The 27,169-nt window shown below is 47.0% G+C and overlaps 1 protein-coding gene and 1 long non-coding RNA gene across 4 annotated transcripts in view; both read right to left on the bottom strand.

Annotated features, from left to right (window-relative positions):
* CDYL2 (chromodomain Y like 2) overlaps positions 1-27,169 on the bottom strand; it is a 426,814-nt gene that overhangs the window by 187,189 nt on the left and 212,456 nt on the right. The window contains exon 1 of one of the 3 annotated variants that reach the window (XM_051847320.3): positions 19,641-20,026. The exons of the other annotated variants lie outside the window; for them this stretch is intronic. Coding sequence (XP_051703280.1) covers positions 19,641-19,664 — 24 coding nt within the window. The 5' untranslated portion in view covers positions 19,665-20,026. Of the gene's footprint in view, positions 1-19,640; positions 20,027-27,169 lie in introns of those variants that run through there. 3 annotated transcript variants of the gene reach the window in all.
* On the bottom strand, positions 18,004-19,439 carry LOC149121032 (uncharacterized). The gene is made up of 2 exons (XR_016224560.1): positions 19,307-19,439; positions 18,004-18,823 (listed from the first exon to the last, which is right to left on the bottom strand). It is a non-coding gene; the product is annotated as an uncharacterized LOC149121032 (long non-coding RNA).

Raw genomic sequence — 27,169 nt, forward strand, 5'->3', positions numbered from 1 at the left:
ACAGCAGTGAGCAACAGAGAGATGACTCAGCCTTCCAGAAGGTACTCCTTAAATCCACGGAGAGAAGCTGACCAGACAACGATCAACACCGTGGCGATGCACCACACGCTCCAGGAACTGGTAACAAGGAGGTCTAGCTTGGCGTGGGGTCAGGGAAGGCACCCTTGGTGAATCAATACCAGAGCTCAAACGTGAGGGTTAGAGGAGACCCAGCATGACCAGAAGAAACACAAAAGTTAACGGTCATGAAGCAAAGGACGCTTGGATCACCTGAAGAGAGACCTCAGCGACAGGACACAGAGGTGAGCGAAGGAGTGGCGTTAGCTGAACCTGGGAGGGCAGGCAGGGACTTGGACCATATTAAACACGTGCGACTTCGCTGCAAGAGTGACAGGAAGCCATTGAAGACTTGGGGGAAAATGCGCTATCTTCAAAACTATTTTTTCAGACAACTTCCTTGGATACACCCTGGGAGAAGAAGGGGGCAAAGAGGAAATGCTGGGAGTCCAGTGAAGAGACAATGAGGATATTTCTGCTGGCCTTTGTATGTCATATTTTGGGAAACGTCTTTTCAAATCCCAGATTTTTATAAGGCTCGTTTTCTTATAATTCACAATACAGTAAGAAGCAAATGAACTTTATCAAGAGAAATAATTCAAAAAACATTTTGAAAAATAATTATGAAAATAGACTTGAATCACCAAATAACAGTATCTTAAACGGCCAATAAATGAAACTGTGGAAGAGAGAATACCCAGAAACAAACTCACTATATCATAATTTTATCAGTGATAAATCCGACACTTTAAATCACATTATATCCTTTGTATATTTTAGATACCAATGTCTTATTAAATGTATGATTTGTAAATATTTTCTCTTAATCTATGGGTTCTCTCTTTGCTCTATTAATTGTTTCCTGCTGTGCAGAGAGTTTTACTTTTTGTGTGATCTCATTTGTCTATTTTTTCTTTCATTACTTATGCTTTTAGGGATATATCTAAGAAATCTCTGCCTAAATCAATATCAGAAGTTTTCCCCGATGTTTTTTTCCTAGTAATTGTATAGTTTCAGGTCTTACATATAAGTTGATTTCTTGTGTAAGGGGTAAGATAAGGTCAATTTTCTTTTTCTTTTTCTTTTTTTTTTTTTTTTTTAACAGGCAGAGTGGACAGTGAGAGAGAGAGAGACAGAGAGAAAGGTCTTCCTTTTGCCGTTGGTTCACCCTCCAGTGGCCGCCGCGGCCGGCGCGCTGTGGCCGGCGCACCTCGCTGATCCAATGGCAGGAGCCAGGTACTTATCCTGGTCTCCCATGGGGTGCAGGGCCCAAGCACTTGGGCCATCCTCCACTGCACTCCCTGCCACAGCAGAGAGCTGGCCTGGAAGAGGGGCAACCGGGAAAGAATCCGGCGCCCCTACCGGGACTAGAACCCGGTGTGCCGGCACCGCAAGGCGGAGGATTAGCCTAGTGAGCCACGGCGCTGGCCAATTTTCATCCCTCTGTATGTGGATATCCAGCCTTCCCAACAGTATTTTTTAAAGATTTATTTTTTATTTGAAACACAGAGTTACAGAGAGAGGTAGAAAGATAGAGAGAGAGAGAGACAGAGACAGAGAGTCTTCCATCCGCTAGTTCACTCCCCGAGAGAGAGAGAGAGTCTTCCATCCGCTAGTTCACTCCCCAAATGGCCTCAACGGCCAGAGCTGAGCTGATGCAAAGCCAGGAGCCAGGAGCTTCCTCCAGGTCTTCCATGTGGGTGCCAGGGGCCCAAGAAATTGGGCCATCCTCAGCTGCTTTCCCAGATGCATCAGAAGCGGGCTGGATCAGAAATGCAGCAGCAGGGACTCGAACCAGGTGCCCATATAGGATGCCAGCTTTGCAGGCCGTGGCTTTAACCTGCTGCACTACAGCGCCGGCCCCTCCAAACAGTATTTATTGAAGAGACTGTCCTTTCTCCATTGTGTGTTCTTGACTCCTTTGTCTAAAATTGACTGTAGACGTATGGGTTTATTTTCTAGGCTATCTGTCCTATTCCACTGGTCGACATATCTGTTTTTATGCCACTGTCATACTGTTTTCAATACTACAGCTTTAAGAAAAAGCTCAACACCTCTAATTACCAAAAAATGCAAATTAAAACCATGAGATACTCCCTCAGGTCTGTTAGGCTGGCTATTATCAAAAGGATAAAAAAACAACAAGTGTTGACAGATACAGAGAAAAGGAGAACTCTTAGACACTATTTGGGGTATTATAAGTTAGGATGGCCATTTTTGAAAACAGTATGAAGATTCCTCCAAAAATTAAAGATGGAAATGCCATCTGATCTACCGATTCCACTACTGGGAACACATCCAGATAAAATGAAATCGTGATAGTGAAAGGATGTTTGACTCCCATGCTCATTACAGAACTGTTCACAACAGAACAGACACAGAAACAATCTACCTGCCTATCAGTGGTTGGATGGATTTTCTAAAGCAGTAATGTACACACAATGGAATACTATTCAGCGTGGAAAAGAAACAACAGAAAACCGCATCACTTGAGACAACATGATAGACCTACCCAACACCTAGGTTCAGGTAAATAGGCCAGGCACAGAGTGACAAAAACCACCTTTGTCACTTCTGTGAAAAACCCCAAAAAACTCAAACTCATGGAGGAAGAGCACAGGCCAGAGCAGGCAAAGGGTGGGAAGGGAAAGAGAGGTTAGTCACTGGGTACCAAGTCACAGTTAGCAGGAATGTGTTCTTTGGCCCTGCCACACAGCAAGCTGACTACAGCTGACAATGACGAACCCTTTATCTCAAAGCAACTAGAAGAGTATTTCACATGTCCTCACCACAAGAAACAAATGACAAGTACCTAAGGTAACAGATATGCTACACTCTGACTTAGCCATTCCATAAAGTATGCATGCATTGAAATTGCACATCGTACCCGAGAAAAATCTAAAAATTATTTTTTCAATTAAAAAAAAAGTTTAAAAAGAGGAAAGCATGCTTTGTCCAGCAGGGAGAAGGAATGCCTTGGAGTAGGGTGGTAGCCGGGAAACAGAACTAGGTAGGAAATGAAACTGAAAGGTCTGGTGACTGAATTCATGAGTCCACAGATGGCTCAGGCCATCTTCAGCTCACCATAGGAAAGTGTTCGCCAACAGCTAGCACCATGCCAAAACGAAGAGGCTGCTTTTCGATGCACAGCACTCCCTTCCTTTTGCAAAGATTCCTAGAGTTTCTGGGTGATCGTATGTGATGGACGTCTGCACTGGGAAAGGAATCTGACCACGTGGCATCTAAGGCAATCTGACCTCTAAGATTCTTAGCTAAAATCAACAAAAATGGCAAGTTGCCTGGACAACTCAAAGTACAACATTTAAGAAAGAGAGAGATTGGGTTTATGTATGTACCTGGACTGTCTTCCATCTCAGTACTCCTTTCTATTCAAGTTATGTGTTACAGACTAGTTCACTGGTAGATTACTTGAAAGTCTGTCAATAAAAAAAATCTAGTGTTTTTAAGTACCAGTTGAGTATCCCTTATGGCAAATACTCAGGACCATAAATGTTCTGGACATGGGGATTTTGTTAACTTTAGAATATCTGAAAATATCTAACAAGGTATCTTGGAGAGACACAAAATTCATTTACGTTTTCACATACAGCTTACACACATAGCCTGAAGGTAATTTTACATGATTTTTACATAATTTTACATGACACAATGTTTGATGATGTGGAATTTTCCACGTGGGGCATCAGGTCAGCACTCAGAAAGTTTCCAATTTTAGAGCACTGAGGATTTTCAAGTTAGGGAATGCTCAGACTGCACCAGCACAAATGGTTCCACTTATCTGAGTATATCATTTTAATTATAATAAAGATTAGAAATGTGTATATTTCTGCTAATCTTTTTTTAAATGTCAAGTGAGCAAGCCCATTTGCTAGAACCTGGGATTTAGTTCACTCAGGGAGGCCCAGCTGTGTACCAGTCACCAAATCTCAAGATAGTGGTACACTGTAGCAGAGAAGGGGTGAGAAACTATATCCACCAATCCCAATGCTGTAGAGATGCAAGCACCATGCCAACCAAAAGATAAAGGAAAAAAAGGCCCATAAATATACTGGATGTAATGGACAAGAAGAGACTGACCCAGAAATGTTACCACCTGTGCTCAACACCAGAGTTTTCTCACTACTAAACACTGAGCAAAATCCCACAGACCACCACCACCACCAAAGTTGGTTCTACCATCATAATCGCTGATGTGGGTAGAGCCAGGGCAGCGTAAAGCAATACTGACAAACAGCAACTGAGACTCAGACAGATGCTTTCCCAACCCGACGAACTCACTCCACAGGAACTCCACGTGCCAACACACAGTCCCACCTAAGCAGTCCCTCTCTGGAGCCATATGACATGCACAGCTGTGTTTTCATGCTATAGTAATCGAAAGCAGAAATATTTTCTTTTTCTTTTTCTTGTTCTCAGTGCAATACTCACTGACCTGTACCTGTGAGTATCTGTTCAGCACAGTGACAACACTATGCTAGAAGTGCCCCCTACCAACAAAAGGAGGGAAGTTACAAGTGAGACTGTGGTCACCTTATAATTTATCAGAAGAGGAGCAGTGGCAGCTAAGAGACCTGGTTGAAACCTTGGTCTACCATCCAGTGGCTCAGAGTCTCAACTTTTGAATCATTAAATGGGCTAATACTAGCACCTATCTCCTAGGAAGAACTGACCTCAACGAGACACTGCATGTAAAGAGTCTGCCCCGGTGTCTAGCACACAGTAACACTCACTAAATGCCATCATTACTGGTTTTGCTACTATTATTATTATTATTTTATACAAGAAGCATAGGAAGCATCACCTTAACAGCCTCTTTATGCACTACCTATAATCAAAGATTATAACGCACTACCTATAATCAAAGAATGCACAGCGATTCATTAAGACAGTAAGTAAATGGGGTTTGTGTCAGCTTCCCATAAAGTCAAAACAATAGACATGGCAACACAAGGTGACAGGAGAATAATAAAATAAAGGAAAGCCTCCAAGTATTGTGGCTGGTGTTGTGCCGCAGCAGGGTAAGCCACCACTTGCAATGCTGGCACTGGAATTCTAGTCTGTGTCCTGGCTACTCTGCATCCTATCCAGTTTCCTGCTGATGCACCTGGGAAGGCAGAAGATGATGGTCCAAGTACTTGGGACCCTGCCACCCATGTGGGAGACCATAATGGTGCTCCTGGCTCCTGGCTTTGGCCTGGTCTAGACCTGGCTATGGCAGCCATTTGGGAGCCAATGGAAGAGGTGTGTGTGTGTGTGTGTGTGTGTTCCTCTCTGTTACTTTGCCTTTCAAATAACTAATTTTTTAAAAAGATAGCAGACTTTTCCATTTTTGTTATGTTTGATAAGTAAGGTGAGAAATCTGATTATCTGTATATATCAAATTATGCATCAATTCAGAAAAAAATGAAGTCCACAGTTTGAAGAGAGTCCATGTGCTTTTACATCCTCAAGGCTGCCACTCTGTGGTACCCTTCCACTGTTAACTACCTACAGGATGCTTACAAGAGTCTGCTTCACCGGTCTCCCTGTACACCAGATCGTGCAAAGACAATGTGACTTGGGGGGGCAACACAGACAGGCAAATAGAGCAATGCAAATACCAAGAAATTCTAGTTTTGCCCTCTGCACTTTTAAAGTAACAGGTACTTTGGATTATATGACTTGATCGAATTTGCAACAGTGCACCATGATTTTAGACATCCAGGAAAAGTTTAGATATCCAGTAGTCCACAGTGCCAAGGCCTGTGAGGGCAGTCAGTAGGTCAGGTCCCAACCTCATTTTCAATCTGCAAGAGACTCAAATGAGACTCCAGGCTGTGCAGCACCTCACTGGCCTTCTCTGCTCAGTCGTGAATAAGAAAACAAGAATGAAGTCAGTATTTTCAAGGCAACCCTGCAGAACAGTCCAGAAAGAGAACATCTCTGTCTCATCCACGACACACTCAGATTCCAGCGAAGCAGCGAGCATTTTTAGCAACTCAAGCATTTGTCTCCCTCAGTAGGGTAAAGGGGCCTTCACTCCTGACCTCCTGTTGGAGATGTTGGTAAAAGATTAAGCAGATGACTTCAAAATTCTCACCCAAATCCCAAACTCAACAGTCCGCAGAACACAGAGCTCTAAGGCCTTTCTTGATAACACAAAGGTGCTTCAACTGAATCTGGCTTATAGAAAAATAACACCCACTGATTAATAAAGACACAGAAAGCATACTGAGGAGTTAATGAGAACTGAAAGATTGAAAATGAGTTTAAGCATCATACCTAATGGGCTATAGAGATATCTGAGACAATCACAAATTCCACATAAATGAAAGATCTGAATATACTAGTTCTTTCATTCAATAGATTATTTTCAGTCTTGCACTATGCTAGGTACTAAAGACGGAACAAGACAGAATCATTGCCCTCATAAAGCTTGCAACCTACGGGCAGGTGTTGAAAATAAACTACAACACAACATATTTGAGTGGGTGTTATAAGAGCAGAACAGCACTCTGTAGGACCCCAAAGATGACAGAAACCCTTGATGAGTGCACTATCTAAGCTGAGAACTGAAGGATGAGTAGGCTTGAAGCAAGCAAAAACTTGGCAGTGGTTGGGAACAGGCAGAGTCTCCCATCATTTTGAAGGGCATGACTGAAGGCGAGAACGTGAACATCAAGGAGTTGAATGCAGGTCTCTCTGGCTGTAACACGTGATGTCAACAGAGACGGGTGTGAGAAGGAATCAAATCACAAACAAGTTCACATACTACTTAAAGGTATTTCACCAGAAGGGAGACATGATAGGATGGCAAATTTAGAAGGATCTTATAAATTCAGTATCAAGAAAAACAGGAGTGGACTAGAATAGACAGTGCTGGATGACCCAAGCAATGGGAGTTGCCTCCTGCATTAAAGTGGGGAGGGTGAATAAGAAGACAGGACAGCTACAAGAAGTATGCATGAGGCTGATTCAACAGAACATAGCTTAATGTTTGGGAAAAACAAAGGAAGTTGTATTTCTACCTTGGGGAACGTAAACAGAGGTGCTATTGAGGCTAAAACCCAGAAGGAAGGTCCTAAATACAACTTCGGGTATTTTGAGTTTAAAGAGTCCAAATTTAGCTATATGGATAGTTCTGGAGCTCAAGACTTGGAATCACCCTCACAATCTCTGCAGCACAAAGAGAGAACAGACGAAGCACAGGACAAAGCCACAACAAAGTGCAAGATGCCAAACAGGCAGCAGCAGATGAGAATGGAACGGCAAATGAAGAGTGGAGGATCATTCAAGGCAAACGTGTCAAGAACAAGGAGTAGAGACCCAACGAGAGTGATGTGTGGGAGCATGTGCCACGTGTTGCATGAGGAGTCAAGGCAACCGCAGTGTAACACTGGTACGTGGCAAGCCTGTAAATACTCACACCCAGCCTGCCCCAAGAGGCTGGCAAATGACAAATGATGCCTTCAAGAGACACTAGTAACTCACCAATTGGTGAATGACAAGAAGAGATGACATACTGGGTGGTATATTCCTACCCAGGGCTGATATATTCCTTTCCAGGGCTGACGTGCCCATCCCTAAGGCTGCTAGGAAGATCTCTGCTGGCAAAGGCTCACAGACGTGTCCCTCAAGGGGATTTGCCCTCTGAACCAGGAAACTGTTCTGCCCAAGACTGCACGCTCTGGCTCTCAGCACAATCTACCAGTAACGGCTGGTTGATGCCGGGATATAAGGACCCAGTGCCCTTTCCTTGCTGTGGGACATTTCTGAAGGGCCATCACAGCTCCACAGTTGCCCATGATCAGCCAAGACCTTGACTGTAACCTCATTGCATGTCACTTTGTCACCTGTCCAATCCTGCCCTCCCCATGTCCTTCCAGGTGCCACCTCTCAAAGGCAACTGTTACACTAAACCCTCTGGACACAACCCTCCATTTCAGAGTCTGTCTCCAGGCAAACCAATCCACGCTGGGTGCTGTATATCAAACTGGGCCAAGACACTGAGGCTAGGTAAGAGGCAAAGCCAAGAATGGCAAGGGCAACTGCAAACCTCTGGATGTTGGGTGTGTGTGGTGTGAAAGGGGCTGTGACATGCACAGCTCAACAGACCATGGCGACTCTCGTACAGTCATCGCTCATAAAGAGGAGCAATGGCTTAAAGATTTTGGTGTGCTCTCGTGGACTTCTGTTGTCTAATGTATCTACACGAGTCTGATGGGAGGAGGGGGAAAAAATGGACACTTGAATTTTAAGGACAATCTGGAAGAATCTTCTCAGGAAAGTGAGAGAACACAGTCACACAGGAAGCAAGGAAGGAAGCTCACTGCACAGAAGGCCAGGAAGGTCTAGAAGCAATGGTTTCAAATGTCTTCAATCATTCATTCCGTGAGTGTTTACTGAAAGGCCACAAGCTGGAAATGCAAGCATGAGGGGCACAGACATGGTCCCTGTCCTCATGGAGCTCAGCAGTGGAACCATGCGCCCCGTCAAAATGGTTCCAGGATCCCTACAGGTCAAAGGAGACACCTGTGATAATTTCTCAGTGAAGATGGCATTTGCAAACCTGCCTCGGGACACTTGCTTATTAGCAAGTTACGTTATGAAAACGATAAAGCCCATTTTTATTAACAGTAAAAAAAAAAAAAAAAAAAAAAAAACCTTTGAATGAGGTCCAAGACATCCGTCCCTTTCTGTCTGCATCTGGTTTGCTAGTAAGTAACTTTCTTTGATTTGCTATGAAAAATGGGTGTAGGTGATAGCAAGTTTGGTTTCGTTGGTTTGATCACCTTGTCTTGGCATCTCAGTATCTTTTTTTGTTTGTTCTCACTGATCCTGAAGTTTGACAAAAGAGAAAAAGATAGTATTTGCTTCATATTTGAACCTCTAATAGATAACTGCTCCCATTCCTTCTCTCAAATTCTCAACAACCCTACACTACCTTGTATGTAACATAAGGAAACAAAGTGTGGGGTAGTGCATTATTAGCCCACACTGATCAACACAACTTCCAGAATATTCACCAACCACCACCACCTGAACTGTAAGTGGTATTTAATTGAATATGGTGACTACACTGTAAAACTCTATTTGCGGCCAGTGCTGCGGCTCACTAGGCTAATCCTCCGCCTTGCGGCGCTGGCACACCAGGTTCTAGTCCCAGTCGGGGCGCCGGATTCTGTCCCGGTTGCCCCTCTTCCAGGCCAGCTCTCTGCTGTGGCCAGGGAGTCCAGTGGAGGATGGCCCAAGTCCTTGGGCCCTGCATCCCATGGGAGACCAGGAAAAGCACCTGGCTCCTGCCATTGGATCAGCGCGGTGCACCGGCCGCGGCAGCCATTGGAGGGTGAACCAACGGCAAAGGAAGACCTTTCTCTCTGTCTCTCTCTCTCACTGTCCACTCTGCCTGTCAAAAAAAAAAAAAAAACTCTATTTGCATGCTTCATTTTAATAAGGAGATAAGGATAGGCTTGAATTTTTGAAAGAATATTTCAGACCCACAACTCTGCTAAAACAGAATTTCCCAGATATGTCCAGAGATGGTGGAAAAAGCTATGCTCTGGGGGCTGGCCTCGTGGTGTAGCAGGTTAAACCACTGCCTGTGACGCCAGCATCCCTTATGGACGCCGGTTCAAGTCCTGGCTGCTCCACTTCCAATGCAGCTTCCCGTTAATGCACCTGGCAAAGCAGCAGAAGATGGCTCAGGTGCTTGGGGCTCTGCACCCATGTGGGAGACCCAGAAGAAGCTCCTGGTTTTGGCCCATCCCAGCCCCGACTACGGTGGCCAACTGAGGAGTGAACCAGCAGATAAAAGACCTCCCTTTCTCTATCCCTCCCTGTTTATCTCTGTAACTCTGCCTTTCAAATAAATAAATCTTTTAAAAAATGAAAAAAAGCTGTATTCTAAGGCCTGCTCATGAAGAAGCTGCACAAAGGCGACCAGGCTTCTCCTGAAAACAATGGAAAACTCCAGCATTTAAAAAAATTTCATATAACTGTATGCATGGGTTTAGTTTCTCAATTATTATATTCCAAAAGAATTTAAAAGCTACTCACGGCTGCAGCCCCAACACCACCACAGTTTTAGGGACACAGTTGACATATAGTATTTGATGGGTGAATGACTGAATAACTTTTTTTTTTTGACAGGCAGAGTGGACAGTTGAGAGAGAGAGAGACAGAGAGAAAGGTCTTCCTTTGCCGTTGGTTCAACCCCCAATTGCCACTGTGGCCGGCACACTGCGCTGATCCGAAGCCAGGAGCCAGGTGCTTATCCTGGTCTCCCATGCGGGTGCAGGGCCCAAGCACTTGGGCCATCCTCTGCTGTCTTCCAAGGCCACAGCAGAGAGCTAGCCTGGAAGAGGGGCAACCAGGACAGAATCCGGTGCCCCAACTGGGACTAGAACCCGGGGTACCAGTGCCGCAGGAGGAGGATTAGCCTATTGAGCCGCAGCGCCAGCCACTGAATAACTTCTAAACTAAAATTCAAACCCGGCATTTGTGTAGGTGCTAGTTTTTTTTAATGAAGTCCGGGAAGACATAATTTCTAAAACACTGGAGTAGAAGACAAGGAAATGAAAATCAAACAGGAGAATTCCCCAATCGAGAACTTGAAGCTAGAGCAGTGGCTCTTTGGTAGGGGAATTCCTGGCACGGCAGTTGTGGGGCCCACAGCCTGTCCCACAGATGTGTCCATGTAACCCGCTAAGCCAGTTACAAGGCAACCTGGTGATGTGTCAATATTGGAGAATTTGAGGAGAAATGAAGCACTGGAGCCAAGAGGGAGTAACCTGAAAACAGTGCCGTTTATTAAAAAAAGAAAATGCCAAATCAATGGTCCTCCAAGCCTTCTAAGGAATCCATCAGCTTACAAAGGCCCATCAATGGATGGGCCTTTCATCGGAGCAGTGTGACCTGTGGACGTAATGGTTTTCACCCACTGGCTAAAGCTAGCTGGGTAGTGTCAAAGAATGACAGTGAACTGAAGGGGTGGATCAGGACCAAGACCAGGTCCATTCACTCACTCACCAGAGCCAGAGACTAACTCATGGCAGGAAGAACCTCAGACCCAAGATGGGCCTGCCCATGAAGCCCGGGATCACCCACACTTGCCATCCTGCACATGGCTTCAGGAACAACTCCAACATGACAAATCACTCTAGGCTTGGCAGGTTCTTGAAGCCACCAGTTCCAGCCTAGAGCCATGAGCTCTAGGCCTGCCACTCTTCACACAAGCAAGATAACGGCAGCAATAAGATGACCACAACTAAGAAGCAAGGTGTTCATCTGAAGACGTAATCAACTTAATCAGCAGGGTTTTCAATACCAGAACAGGCACTGTTTTACAGCACAGGCTACCAAAAACAACCAAGAAAGTCAAAGACACTGTGTAGCTGAAAACTGTTATCAAACGTTACTGCATGGACGAGAAACCCAACTACATCCACAGGACGGGTCATCAGGAAGGAGAGCCTGGAACTCTCAGGCATACACTGGAGAGCCACTTTTCACCAGGGATGTCTCAGTTTGGTCTCAGAGCCTCTTAACTGATGGATTCAGGGCCAGCAAGATTCGCTAGGATAATCGCCCTTACGTACAGCCAGTTGATTATGGACTCTAATCACACTGTCAGAAGACCTTCACGGCAACACCTACATTATTGTTTCACTGAATAACCGAGGACTGGAGCCAGCCAAGTTAACTCATCAAACTGATCATCACCACACTCTTCTGCCCACCCCACTCAGACAAACGCTGCTGTTACAAACCACTGATGACAACTTCTGTCTCCTTGTCCTCAACTCAGCAAGTCCTCTTCCTTGGTCAACTTTTATTTAGAATTGTTCTGTATGACTGTACTATACATGTTTGGCTTTTTTCACCAGTTAAAACCACTGGAGATGTCAAACATAACTGTCATACATCAGCAGAAAGCTGCACAGGATTTAAGGAAAACCACTTCTTCTAAGAGTGTAAATCCAATAACCCAAAGTCTACACCACAAACTTACATCAGTTCGGTCACTGAAAGAAGAGCCTGCATAGAACTGGGCGGGGGATGGAATGGTTGATCTGTTCTCAAACCTCACCTTAAGTAATATATTCTCTCTCCTCACCCTTACATGCAAGACTGGTAAGAGCTGCCCACACAAGACGTCTCTACACCCACATTCGACGCATACCCTCGAGTCGTCATCATGCTGCAATTAAGCCCTCCTCAACCCACCAGTGCACAATCTGTAATGGATGCGCCTCAAGCTTACCAAAGATTCCCTGGCTGTGCAATCCAAAGGACACTACTGGCCATCGCCTCTTTCTTAAAACAGACTCTCCCAGTTCCTTCTGTACACCAAAGCCTCTTGGTGTTTCTTCTCTACCTCTTGCTACTTCCTTGTCAATCTGATCTTCTCTGCTTCCACCTCTAAAATGCCATTTTCTCCATCATTGGACGCCTCCTCCTATTTAACTCCCTGTTTACCAGTGACCTTCAGTCTCTATCTCTTGCCAGATATTGCTACTGATGTCCAGGCTCACATGACTACTGCTCCAGCTGTGTATATGCACATGTTCAAAACAGAACAAAAACTCAAAACTGATTGTTCTTTCCACTGCCTTTACCTCCCTCAACGAATACGTCTTCCCAAGTCCCACCATCCACTTAACGAACTAAAACAAAAACCTCAAAATTATCCCTAAACTTGACTTCCCTTTAATGCTCATATACTGTCAACTGAGTTTTAGTTGAGGAGAGGAGGGGAGACAACAGCTGAAAATGACATTTCCATCCAGACTCCTTTGCAGCTAGGTTTGGAAACATAACTATTGATCAATGAGGAAAAAACAGAAAGGGATGCAACTTCCAGACAGCTGTATATGGAGAAATGACTTGATTTCATACTTCAGTCTGTCCTCTATATGCTCAAAAAGGACACAGTTTCATGACTACCTTGGGCCATGCAAGGATTTGACACAGCAGATAATGACAGAATTAAAAGACAAAAGGAGAACCTCACAGAGCATCATACCAATACTATGCTGCCCAACTCCAAAACTTACTTCATGAAAAAGAATAAAGCCTGTGTAAACCACTGTTATTGTATACTTTCTATCACATGCTGTTAAAACATAATCTAGGCTAACATGAAACAGCGCTGATTATTCTCAAATCCCAATTCCATCCATTTCTCTCTATCCCTATTAACACTCTCTTATTTTAAGCCACCATGATCTTGTATTTCAATTATGGAAACAGCATATAGTATTAACGAGTCACCCTGCTTGTAGTCTTCTTCCAAGCTAATCTACTACCTATTTCTGAAGGGCAATCAGAGATTATGTTATCATCTGCATTAAAAATGTTCACATTCTTCAACCCAGTAATTTTCTCAGAAACTATCCTGAGGAGAGTTGTAAAATATGCATTCAAATAATTACATTTATGGATTTTCATAACAGCAATGTTTATAATGGTTTACAAATGGAAAAAATCTAGATGTCAAACAACTGGGGATAGTTACAAAGGGAAAATGGTGCACACAAAGGAATATTTACCTGTCACTAAAAGTTATAACAGAATATCTTAGAATATGAGGCAACACTCATAATTAACACATATATTTAAATGAAATACAGTGAACATAAATAGTATGTATCCTATTTTCCAATTTGATTTTTAATACATAAAAATGTGCAAAAGGCAATTCCAGTCTTACCTTCATCTCTACACCAAAAAAGCCATGATTTTAATTAATACAAGTATCACATTAGTATTTATTAGACACTGCTTATGTACTAAACACATAATAATGGTTACACTGGGTGTTACAATTGCTTTTCTCTTTGCCCATATTTTTTCATTATTTGAAAGGCAAAGACACACATACACACTCCCTAAATGTCCACAAAGGCCAGGACTGGGTCAAGTCAAAGTCAGGATCTAGGAACTTAATCCGGTTCTCCCACATGGGTTGCAGGGGCCCAACTTGAGCCATTATCTGCTGCCTCCAGAGTCTGCCTTGGCAGGACACTGGAATCAGGAGCCAGAACCAGGAATCAAATCCTGGCACTCTGGTATAGGATATAGGCATTTTTTTTTTTTTTTGACAGGCAGAGTGGACAGTGAGAGAGAGAGAGAGAGAGAAAGGTCTTCCTTTTGCCGTTGGTTCACCCTCCAATGGCCACCGCGGCCGGAGCACCATGCTGATCCGAAGGCAGGAGCCAGGTGCTTCTCCTGGTCTCCCGTGTGGGTGCAGGGCCCAAGCACTTGGGCCATCCTCCACTGCACTCCCGGGACACAGCAGAGAGCTAGCCTGGAAGAGGGGCAACCGGGACAGAATCCGGCGCCCCGACCGGGACTAGAACCCGGTGTGCCAGCGCCACAGGCGGAGGATTAGCCTATTGAGCCGCGGCGCCATCAGGATATGGGCATCTTAAACACTAGGCCTAACACTAGTTCCACTTGTATTTCTAAAAAATACAACAATAAATGTAAACTGCTTCCAAAAAGAAAAACAATAGCAATCTCACAAGTCCTGCAAATCTGATGATGCTCTTTGTGTAGCTTGCATTCTTCAGTCACCTCTGGGCAGCCTTCTTTCATTCCTCTAAGGCAGGATCACACATCCCCCTAACCTGTTCCTGGAGAACCCCCACTTTCCCCATAGCACCATCAACCGTCTGTTCTTACCAGTATTTCCCACTAGCTCATGAGCTCATGGAGGGCACATTCATCACTTCCCTAACACCTGGCTTGCCTGGTGGCCTATAATATAAAATAGACAAATGAACACTGGCACTAAGCAGTCAGTCACATCTATACCTCTCTTCACCATCCAAGAGATGCAGAAAGACCCACATCCTTGGAATCTAAATGTCTGTCTCCAGTACTTAAGATCTTAATAGCAACGGGCCTGAATCATTGCTTAGCAATCGATCAGGCTGTAAACAGCCGTACCAACTCTTTTCAAGGCAGTTTAAGCCCCTAAGAAATGACTGCATGCAGTAAGGAGCAACATAACACTAAAGTCTACTTGCAAATAAGCTGATGCCTACCCACAGGAGATCATTTGAAATAACACTCAAAATATGGGAGAATCATACATGCATTACATTTTCATTGGGTGTCTACCATATGCCAAAGATCCATCCAATTCTAAGTAGGAGAATGATACTGATATAACAGGTAAATTATGATGATTCATATGCAATTTTTCCTAATTTTTTACCATTTTGAAGCAATCATAGGTAAGCACTCACAAGGAAAGAAAACAGCTTAATATACGACAGCCTTGTAGCAAATCTGTAAATACAATCAAGTGTCTCCCTCTGTTGTGAATGGTGGCTAATGTAGTGGCTTCAAGAACCACTAAGATCTCCACCGTGTTAACCTGCATGGCAACCCAGGGCGGATGAAGAAACTACAAAAGCATTTCTCCCCACGAGGATAAATGAAGAATGCCACCCCCTGGACCAGAGCTACTTTTGATGAAAATTTTCTCTATCACAAGGGAAGACCCTGTGAGATCTTCGAAATGAGGAAACACAAGCTCAGGGTGGACCTGAAGGATGGATCGACTTGCTAAGGACAAACCACAGACAGTGGAGATTCAACCGCAGTGTATTTTTATTAGCTCTGCTTTTGTTTTTGTCAAGAGTTTTGGTTACAAGGCTCAAGAGGTATCCACTGATCCACCTCAATCCTGTTTTTCCCATGAGCTCTCTTATTTCGAGGAGCATGATGGTTGCAGAATGGGAAGCACACCAAGTGTCTTATCCCGAAAGTACTCACACACTCACCCTGTACCACAGTCCATTTTTAACTACAGATTTCATTCAACAAACTTAAAAAATTATTTTTATTTGAAACTAATAAACATTTTTATGGAGTGAAAGCATTTTCTTATATATTATACACATAATTGCACAGATCTATTTAGATACATATGTATAGAGGCAGAGATGCATGTCAATCCCAAAAGAAAGATATCTCACATCTTGATGACATTTCATCCTTTAACTTTGGAAAGTATAAATACGCTGAATGTTGGCACAGAAAAAACCGTCAAGTCCTCCTCAAGTTTCCACTTGGCCACCACTGACTTCCTCTTCACATAACCAGCACACTCTTCAGACTTCACCAACCAAGGAGAGCCCTCCTCCACAGCACCAGCTAACCACTAGGGAAGGGGTGTACAATACCATCCAACAGCAAGGAAATTCACACGGTTGCAGCACAAATTCGGGGCTTCTAGTGTAGAACAGCGCAGCCCTCTGGCTCAGGCAACTTGCCTTCCACAGAGAGAACTCTGCCACCCTACTGGTGGTTTCACCGCCATTGAGAGACCATGAAGTAGGAAGAAAAGAAAGTAACACTGAATGTAAGGGCAACAAAGGCCACCCAAGGAACTTGATGCATTCTTAAATCAGTCTTCTGGTCACTGATTCCAGCCACAAACGTGCAAGAAGCTGGAGACCCAGAGATGAACAAAACCAGAAAACTGAGTTCCTGTTTCACTGATGATGACTTCCTGATATCCAAACATCTCAGTATAGGAATAATTAGAATCCTGAAGTTACACACTCTAATGCCTACTGGAGGCACATTCCTAAGTGTGGGAAAGAAGGAAGATGCTATGCTCCATCTAAAAGTACTCAAATACATTCTTCTTCTCTCCTAGACCTGGCTTACAGGCAGCCACTTTATGACCGCATATTTAGCAGAATATGGACCAGTGCATCTGGGTAAGGCATTTGACATTGCACCCAGGTAGATACCCATCTCTAAGACACAAGCCAATATTTAAAATCACCTTCATATAAGTGATGGTCGTATCACTTCAGAACAAGCTGAGAACTCCACCCTAGACAAGCAACGCAGAACAATCTATCAAGATCCAAAATGTTGGAAACTGAGCTGGATGCCATGTTTCCTCACTATGACTGAAGCGTTGACATTACCTAAAGTTTTCATTTTCCAGTGACTTTAAAGTTGGCCCCGATTCCATTACAATGCTGTTTGAAGGTGTTTTACTCTTCACAACCCAAGTCTCTTCTTCACCACAAAGGGTCAAAGATGATGTCAGCTGACACCCAAGTGAAGAATATCAACGACAAATGTAGTAACCCTTAGCCACATAAAATGTGGTTTCTTGGCTGAAGGTTACAAGAAGCCATTGAGGTACACTCAAGTACAATGCTTAAATAGAGTTAGACTTTAATTTGGAATATTTTTTCTTTCAAAGTCAATGTAATGGATATTCCAAGATTTTTCCTTAAATCAATGGCCTTTTTATGTATACAACTATTCTGCAGGTTTTTAGAAATATATATATATGCTAATGTACACTTAGCACTTCTTGTTTTTAAAGTTAAATTTGAACAACAAATTAAATTCCAGAGTTTATATTATGTAACATAGACACAGGCTATAAAAATGGTGACACTGGTATTCTTGTAATGCAATTTAGCCCTTTTTAGTAATGATTATGCAAATAATTGGCCACGGGAAAACCACTTTACATCTAGTGCAATTATCCACTATCACAGAAGTCGTTATTATTATTGTCCTGCTTATTGAACTTCAGTGAGAACTCTTGAGGTACCGATAGTCCCAAGGCCACTGTGAAAACTCTCCTCTTAACAGACTCATCTGGCCTCTATGATTACCAACGTTAGGGACAGCGGATTCAGATGAACATTAAACAAGAAATTATCCCCAGGAGTTTCATCGTTCCAAACGTTAAATGAGGGAATACCGACAGCTCTTGATATGTCTTCAACGCCTCTGCAATGCAACTTCTCACCAGGGCAAAAAAGGATGCAACATCAAAGGGCAGAAAAATCCATGAACCCAACGAGATCAGTTTTGCTCCCGAATCTCATCTTCTTTTGGCCAAGGTCCTCACAGTGTGGCTTATGTATGCTTCAGCAAGGTCAATCAACCCTTCCATTTTACTGTGCTTTGGTTTTCTGGCTTCAGAAATTATTCTGCCATCTTGAAACGGCCCAAGGAAGGTGCCTGGGCGATCCACTGGTCACATGTGCCACGGTCGCTTCCTCCGCAGGTCTCCATCAACTTCATCTTCTCTATCAGCACAGGGATGATGAAGACCACAGTGTGCAGATCGGGCAACCCATATCATTCTTCCACCCCATTCCATCACCCCACTGGAGCCTGCTGGCTATCGGTCCATGACTGGGCCTCATCAAGTCCACAACCATCCAAGAGACCCGGGTCACACAGGCGGCCAAGATGTCCACTGGCCTGTTGTCCATGCTTCCCCCTCTAAAGCCAGCCAGCGAATCCATCCGAAAAAGCTTCAGCCGCTGCCCAAGACGGCCAGGGAGAAAGCAGCTGATGGTGCTCCCGGTACATTCTCTTGGCCTAAAGGCTAATTCCCCCACTCTGGGTGGAATCTCAGTTGAGCCAAAAGCCTCGAGAGCTAGAGCTAGCCCTGACTGCATCGTGCCCGGGAGTCCCGGTGCAGGCTGACGCCCCCAGCCTGCTTTCTTGGACAGAGGCCTCCTGGTTGAAGACGGCATCTTCATCCTGAGCCTTCCCTTGGGGAACCAGCTCTCCTCGGGGACCGGGGGTCGTTTCTCGGCTCGTCCACCTGTCGGAGACCCACAGCAGCAGTCGCTCGTCCAGGGCAAGCCAAGCTCTGGCTGGCCAGACGATGGGTGTTTCTCCACTGCTGGAAAGACGCCCAGCTAGTGCCACTCCTCAGACGGTTTCTCGACATCCAGGGCTGGCCACTACCTGTGTGGACCTGGACACAGGTATCCGCAGAGGGTGACCGGGCGCTGAGGGCAGGGCTAGGAGTCCCGGGTCCCCGCAGCGGCGTGCACCGCCCACCTCGCGCTTCCAGCCTCTCCTCTTTTCCACCGGGGGCCCTCGACAGCGCCCCCTCTCGCCTCCAGCGAGCACGGCACCCGCAAGGACCGCCCCCACGCCCCAGCCCCGAGGGCTTCCGAGCCCCGGGCGGGGGCGGCAGGTGGGGGGAGGGGAGGGTGGACCGGTGGCCCCCCAGGAAACGGTCTCGCGGGTGACTCGCGAGCTCCCACCCGACCGCCCCCTTCGGGGTCCCCCAGGACCCCCGCCTCGCCCCTGCCGCGCCCCGTTCGGACTGCCCGCCCCCACCCCGCTCTCCCGCGCCCCCGGCCCAGCCCGGGCCGCGCACCCAGCGCCCCGCACCCCCGCCGGGCGCCGCGCGGCCCCCCGCCTTCCCGGCACGTCCGGCGCCGACTTTTACCTGTACTTTCTGTACTCGAGGCGGCTCGTCGGGCGAGAAACACCTCCCCGGGACCGCTACCTCCCCCGCCCGGCTCCGCCCGGCTTCCTCCTTCCCCCCTCTAAGGCCGCAAAGTAGATGGAGTAAGAGAGAGTGTGTGCGAGAGAAAGAGAAAGAGCGAGCGGGAGCGGGCGCGGGCGCCGCGGGAGGCGGCGGGCGGCGCGCCCGGCCCCCGCCACCCTCCGGCCGCCGCCGCCGCCGCGGGCTCGGCAACTCCGGCTCGCGCCCGGCCCGGCCCCGGCCCGGTCCCCGCCGCCCGCCGCCCGCCGCCGCCCGCGCCCCCGCGTCCCCGTACCTCGTAAAGGTCCCCAGAAGCCATGCCAGGCTGCGGAACTTGGCTCGCCGGGTGTGCGCGTCTGCTCGCTCGCGCCCTCCGTGCGTGTGCGCGCGGGGGCCAGTGCGCGCGTGTGTGCGCGCGTGTGTGTGTGTGTGCGCGAGTGTGTGTGGTGTGTTGAGTAAACTGTGTTTTTGCAGAATGACAGGCTTGGGGGCTGCCTATGCGCAGAATCAGAGCGGGCGGCGGCGGGGCTGGCGTAACCGGCAGCGGCGGCGGCGGCGGCGGCGGCGGCACCACGAGCGCGGGCAGCAGCGACGGCCGCGCAGCGCGCCCGGGAGGCACGGACGCGGCCCGAGCGCCGCGGCCCCCGCGACCCGGCGACCCGGCGGCGGTGGCTGCAGCCGGCAACGGCTCGCCCCGGCGCCGCCTGCAGGAAGCCGCCCCGCGCCCGCCGCCGGCCCGGACGCTGCTGCCACTGGGCGAGTCCCCGCCCCCCGGGAGCCCGGCCCGGCCCCCGGGGCGGGGGGGGACGGGGGCGGCTGCCGGGCCGCGCCCCGGGGGACCGGTCCCGGAGCCCGGCAGCGCTCAGACCCGCCCCGCCGCCCCGGGCCGGCTGGGCCGGCGGCCGGCGGGCCCCCGGGGGTGGCGGGCCAGGTGCCCGCCGGGCGTGCCGACCCCGGGCCGCGAAGGGGCGGCCGGGAGGCAGGTAGGGGGGCTGCGGGTGCGGGGCGCAGGGGCCGGGCTGCGGCGCGGGTGCCCACCGCCCCCACCCCCAGGAGGGCAGCGGCCGCCGCTCTCGCAGACCTGGCCCCTCGGGGCTGCACGGCCCCTCCCTCCAGGCTGGTCGGTAAAACGTGGAGCCCCGGGGAGGGGAGGGACGGAATGGCCCCCTCCTCGGGCGCCAAGGAGAGCCAGGACAGCGTGGGCGCCGCATATTCCCCGGAAAGTCCTCAGAGCCAGGCGTGGCCTTCCCGCCACACTCCCGCGCTCCTGCCCCCCAGTGTGTGCGCTCGTCAGTTGATGAACAAACATTTCACGAAGTCCGCTCGACTGGTTTCTTGGACAGGCACGACTGGGACCCTGCCCACAGGCGACTTTGAATCGGGGAGGGGTGACGCGGTCCGCAAGTGCGCAGCGCATTGGTGCAGAGCTCCTAGCAAAGTCCAGGCACCAGGCATAGAGAGCCTGGACAAGGTCCCTAAAGTCCAAGCCCGTTCTCAGGTCGCCTCTTCCTTCTAATGTCATGGTCACCCTTCTTACCAAAAATGCAGTTGTCTCAGAACCTGGGGAGGCAGGCAGTTCCGGAATGGGAGGCAAGGTCTCCCCAACTCCGCTCCCGCTAAACACACAGACACACACACCCAGACACACACACAGAGAAACCACTCTCCAGCGGTGATGTGGCCTCAACTCGCATCCTCCCTGCCACACTTCCTACCTGTGAAGCCGGCCAGGTCCCTATGTCCATCTGAGTCTTGTTGCCCTTGTCTCTAAATGGGCCCGGATGAGGCGCACCTGGAGCGATGTGAGAGTAAATAGGATCATGGATTCTCGGAGAAGCCCATCCAGTCCAGCAGGGCTCGGTGGAGGTCATTTCTTTCTGAATCTGGAGGGTGAGATGGCAAGGGGGCCAGAGGAATGGTTGGATCCAGAGCTTGTCGGACTTTTACAAGTCACAGTTCTTGATCAAACGAAGCAATACAGGATTACATCTAGACTGTGAAGTGTTCAGGTCTGGTTCAATCCAGGACACGTGGGTTTGCACATACTGTTCCCTCTGCCTGGAGTGCCCTTCCACATGGAGGCCATCTGGAGAGCTGGCTTTTCCTGCTTCTTTATCTTTGTATCGTAAGCATCCACCCGACTCCTGACAGCAGTACACAAGGAATGTTGTTTGTCAGACTGCCAGCGCAACGAATTTTATACCCATTTCCAGTTAAAATCCTGTATTAAAATGGTGAGGGGGGGAAAGGGGTGTGGAAGTACGAGAAGGCGTATTTGGTTTAGCAACTGTGGAAACTGTTATACCAGTTCTTTTTCCTCTTCTTGTTATTTTCCCAATGGTCATGGCTTTAAATAATAGCATTAATAATAACCAGTTCTCTATCTGTAGGTAGAAAAATAAATTTTAATGATCCTTAATTTGTACTTGGAAATAAATACCCCTACCATAACATGAGGATGTAATTTGGGGAGTGGAAGACAAGAAAGACACTGGGTTTGGAAATAATATGCTAGCCAAATTTGAATATATAATCAGTAGTTTTACAAAAACACCACAGACTTGACTTGTGCTGGCCAGCTACTCCCTGGGAATGGAAAACCCTGGTCTAGACAACAGTTGTTTGCAGTGTTCACAGAAAGCGCTACTCGGTGAGGACTGGCATGTTCAGGGGGATCTTTCATGGAAGACGTGGGACCCAGATGGATCTTGAAGACGTATAGAAAGGAGTTGGGGTATTTTAAACAGGGGTAATAAGCAAAGGTGGACAGCAGGCAATTCTGCAGCAGAGGGGTGTGGGAGACCAGAACGTGCCCTGTGGCAGTCACAGGACCTGGCACAGTGAAGGCGGGTCAGTTGGTGGAGAGTCTCAAATGCTAGACTATGATGTTTGTGACTTAGCAGGTCAGCAGTAGAGCCCTGCATCAATCAAAAGCATGTGACAATCAGAAATGTGCTTTAGAAGACAACGTCTAGAATAGGAGAAAGAGACTTGAAGCGGGGAGGTTAACAGCGGGGAGACCAATTGCAGCGGCCCCCAGTGATGGCAGCAGCAATGGAGAGGAGACGCTGGATTTGCGGGATCTTCGCGAGGAAGAACCGGGCGAACTTTCATTCTGCTTGCTCCACCTACTCCTATGAAGCATTTGATCCAGATCAACAGAGTTGATGACTAACAGGATGTGTGTGTGCTGAGACGTGGGGGAGGGGCGAGCCACGAAGGGAAGAAAGGGTGCAGAGATGACTAAGGTTTTAAACAGAATGACTGAGCCGCCCATCCATCAGAGCGCTATTTGACTTCGCGTTTACTCCCAGACCAAGGCCGGCTTCCAGGAAGGGCAGATGCTTCCTGAGGGACCCGAGGGGAAGAGGCTGTCACCTTAGGTAGGAACCAAACAGCGGACAGTGCATCTTCGGGAGATGGAGAACTCCTGTGGCTCATGCAGAATGGAAGATACCCACCTGCCTCAAAGTGGGGTAGACCTTCATGCTGTGCATACCTCCAGGGCGGCTGGAGAAAACTCAATGCAAAGTAATGTGAAGAACATACTGACTCACATGGTTGGAATTACTCTCAGGATTGGCCAAATTCAAGAGCTCAAGGGGTATAACACCTCTTCTCACTCTCTGCTTCGCTCTGCATGCTGCCCTGTCTTGTTGGAGATAAACTTCTCCCTTGCAGTGTAGACGATGGCGCCTGCAGCTCGCATCATCCAGACTTAGTCTTCATCTGGTGTTCCTCAATCTAGGGGAGGTCCCTGCTTGGCTGGTGTAGCTGGCCCGCTCACGTGTGGGCCCACTCCCTGTCATTGGTCACTGCTAGTGCACTGCTGAGTCCCACTGTGGAGCAGGGAGAACACAGCGATTGCAGTCTAACCAGAATTATAGGACTGGAATGGAGGATGAGCAGGAGTCCACGGGAAGGGTGGGCAGGACACTGCAAAGACGGATGTCCACTATGTACTGAACAGAATGGGAACTTGAAGCAAGGTGAGTAGCCACCTAGCACGTGGCCTTTCATTAAGCCAGCTGAACATCCAATGCCCTGACTGTGGCATTAAAATAAGGCAGTGGTCGCCTTCTGGTGTTGCCTCAGACACAATCTTGACCTCCTGTATTGTCTGGTGGCTGAACATGTGGGCTCCAGAGAGACTGGTTGGGTTCCAGTTCTTGAATATCATTACTAATTGTATAGTATAAGGCTCTTCTCTGTCCTTTCACTTCAAAATGCATTGTTACTTATTGCTGCATAATCAATTCTCTCCAAAACTCAGTAATTCTAAATAAAAGACACTTCCAATCTCATAATTTGTACAGGTTCTTGATTTGGGAGCATCTTAGCTGGTTGGTTCGGGCTCAAGGTCTCATGGGATTGTAGTTAAAATAATCACTAGGATTTCAGTAATCTGAAGGCTCAGGTGGGGCTGGAGGATCTTACTTCTCTGACATGGCTGCTGGCAAGAGGCCTCGGCTCCTGACTACATGGCTCGCTCCACAGGTTGCTTCAGTGCCGTCACACCACTCATCAGCAGCAAATCCAACAAAATCAAGCAAAATCTAACAGAGCAGCTAGCTAATAATCTTAGCACAGTCACTGGTGAAAGCCATGCTAAGAGGACCATTGGATGCAGAGTTGACTTGCAGTGTATCAAACTGGATGACTGATCCACACCCATCATGTTAAATATGAGGAAACAGATCCACTCTGAGTGATCCTCAAGAAAAAGAGGAGGCTGAGAACAAGGAGGAAGTCACAACGCTTCTGAAGATCTAACCTTGGACAAGAAACAAGGTCACTTCCACCATATTCCATTCTCTGAAACCAAGCCACCAAGCCAAGCCCACACTTGAGGGGAGCAAATTAGACCCCACTTTTAAAGGAAAGACAGTCAAAGAATTCATGGACATGTTTTCAAACCATCACACCCTGTTTGTAAACTGAAGTGATGGATACCTCATAGAGTTATCCTGAGACTTAGATGAGCTAACCAGTCACTAATAAAGACTGGATTATGGTTCCTGTTATAATAACTATTATGGCTACTATTACCAATTTCAATTCTGATGTATGTCACTAATATCCTTGAATGTTCAAGGTTGCTATAGAAAAACGTTAAATCAAATAAGACCTTTAAGTCGTGTAAAAACTTGTTACCAATTAAACTTCTTAGCATTAAAAATATTTTAATTCCCCAATGATAATATTTGAAGTACACTCATACTTACTCGGTGTCTACAATATGCTTATTGTTTTTCTTGTTGTACAAAATAAATAATTGTTGCCCTCATGGAACTTACAGTAGAGTGGAGACAGAATTAATGAAGAAAACAGATACAATATTATTACATGTAGTGAAAGAAGTAGAGAAAAAAATGAAGCCAGGGAAAGACAGAGAAACTGAGATAAGGCATGCTGGGGGTGTGAGTGGGAACTGGTTTAGACAAGATACTCAGGCAAGATCTCACTGAAGTGGGAACATCTGAGCAAAGTGAGGACAGAAATTAAACCCAAGGTCAGAGAATGTCAGAGAGAGAAAACAGCAAGGGCAAAGCCCTGAAGCTAAAGAAGTTTGCCATGTTCAAGGTCCTGCAGTTAAGCCCATGAAGATGAAGCCAGTGAGCACTAAGAGAGAAGTCAGAGCCAACCAAGGGCCGGTAGGCCAAGGCAAGAGATTTGGATTCCTCTACATGATGTGAGAGATCTCTGTGGAGACTTTGAGTGAGAGAACGTGGTCTGCTCTGGGCTCCTGGGTAGAGAATAGAACAGGGAGGAACAAGAGTGCTGCTGGACCCCCTTATGGAAGTCCAAGTGTGAGGTGCTGGGGATGGGGACCATGGGGACCACGGGAAAACCCAGCAGGATGAAGAGAGAAGGCTGGATTGGAGGTGTATAGGACGATGCTTGGCATATGAAGACCTGAGTTTTAGGACATGGTAACTGAGACAGTAATACACAGCCAAGTGGAGCCGAGGAGGTGTCCAATATGCAAGTCTTGGGCTGGTCATAGATGTGGGAGTGGTCCTGGATGTAGGAGCGTATTGATGGAAAGGATTCTGGCTGTGGTCTTTGATGGAGTGAGCCCAGATCTGGAAGAGAACAGGGCCTAGATGGAGCCCTAGAGCAATTTAGCATTTAGATATCCGGAAGAAGGTAAAGACGACTGAGAATGGTGATGAAGACTGGAGAGACCTGACAACAGGATGTGCTCTCCCAAATCCAAGAGAAAGAGAGCAAGACTGGTAGTTTAATACCCACAGAAGGTGGAATAAGAAGATTAGTCAACGTGCAGTTTTAGTGGTACAGGAAAACCGAAAGCTAAAATAAGTGAGTTAATGGGAGCGATGACAGAGAGGAAGTACAGATGGTGAGCACAGGTGACTCATTCAAGGCCTTTTGCTATAAAGAGCAAAGAAGTGGGTCAGTAGGTGGAAGGGGGCGTTAGATTCAGTCAGGGTTTTTACTATAGAAGTTATTTGCACAATAATAGGAACGAAGCAATGAATACAGGTGAAAGATCATGCAACAGAATTACAGGCTCAGAATCCTTGGAAATTCTAATAGGAGATGCAGAAGACCAAAGTGGAGGGACTGGACTTAGTAGCACAGAGTTTAATTGTATACCCTGAAAATTCATACCCCTTCAGAAGCTTGGAACATGACCTTATTTACAGATGTAATCAGTCAAGATGAGTTCATATAAGACTAGCAAGGGCCTTAATCCAATAATAAGGGTTCATATAAAAAAGAGAAAATAGAGACAGAGACTCAGAGAGAGAATGATATCTGAAGAAGATGCAGGCAGACACTGGAGTGATGCATCTACAAGCCAAGGAATGCTGAGGACTGGCAGCAACAACTAACTAGAAACTGTGAAAAGTCAGGGAAGAACTCTTCCCCAAAACCCTACAAGGGAGCATGGCTTTACTAACACTTTGATTTCAGATTTCCAGTCTCCAGAAACGTAAAATAATACATTTTTACTGCTGGGATGCACCAGTTTTCAAGTAATTTGTTATAGCAGCCACAGGAAACTAAAATGCCATCCATTGGAATGCCAAGGAAAGCAGAGTCCATGGCTGCAGATGAAGTTGGTTGACAGACTGGAGTTCTCTTATTATTTCTATGTTCATTAAGTAAACCATGAAATCAACAGATGAAAGTGAGGCTGGCGCCGTGGCTCACTGGGCTAATCCTCCGCCTTGTGCACCAGCACACCGGGTTCTAGTCCCGGCCGGGGCGCCGGATTCTGTCCCGGTTGCCCCTCTTCCAGGCCAGCTCTCTGCTGTGGCCAGGGAGTGCAGTGGAGGATGGCCCAAGCACTTGGGCCCTGCACCCCATGGGAGACCAGGAGAAGTACATGGATCTTGCCATCGGATCAGCGCGGTGTGCTGGCCACAGCGCACTGACTGCGGCGGCCATTGGAGGGTGAACCAACGGCAAAGGAAGACCTTTCTCTCTGTCTCTCTCACTGTCCACTCTGCCTGTCAAAAAAAAAAAAAAAAAAAAAAAAAAAACAGATGAAAGTGAAGAAAAAGAAAAGGTAATACAGACTGCGGTATGTGATTTGCCTGGAATAATACTGGTTTAGTCTGTTGCTTCCTCCACTAAAGAAAAATTAATAGTGCCTCCTTTCACTCTCAAAAGTATCCAGGTTTAGACAATATATCTAGTGAGTGTAAGATATTTGAGGACAGATTAAAAGAAGTGGAAAGTTGACTCAGAAAAGTAGATTGTCTAGGAAAACACATACATAATGGCATTGCTGGAAGATGCAGAAGGCCCACTAGATATTTGTTTTCAAAGTTAAAAGTCAGACTGGTAAGC

This window comes from Oryctolagus cuniculus, chromosome 18 (assembly GCF_051225735.1).
Source record: "Oryctolagus cuniculus isolate XC-2025 breed Fujian yellow rabbit chromosome 18, ASM5122573v1, whole genome shotgun sequence".
NCBI classification, from domain to species: domain Eukaryota; kingdom Metazoa; phylum Chordata; class Mammalia; order Lagomorpha; family Leporidae; genus Oryctolagus; species Oryctolagus cuniculus.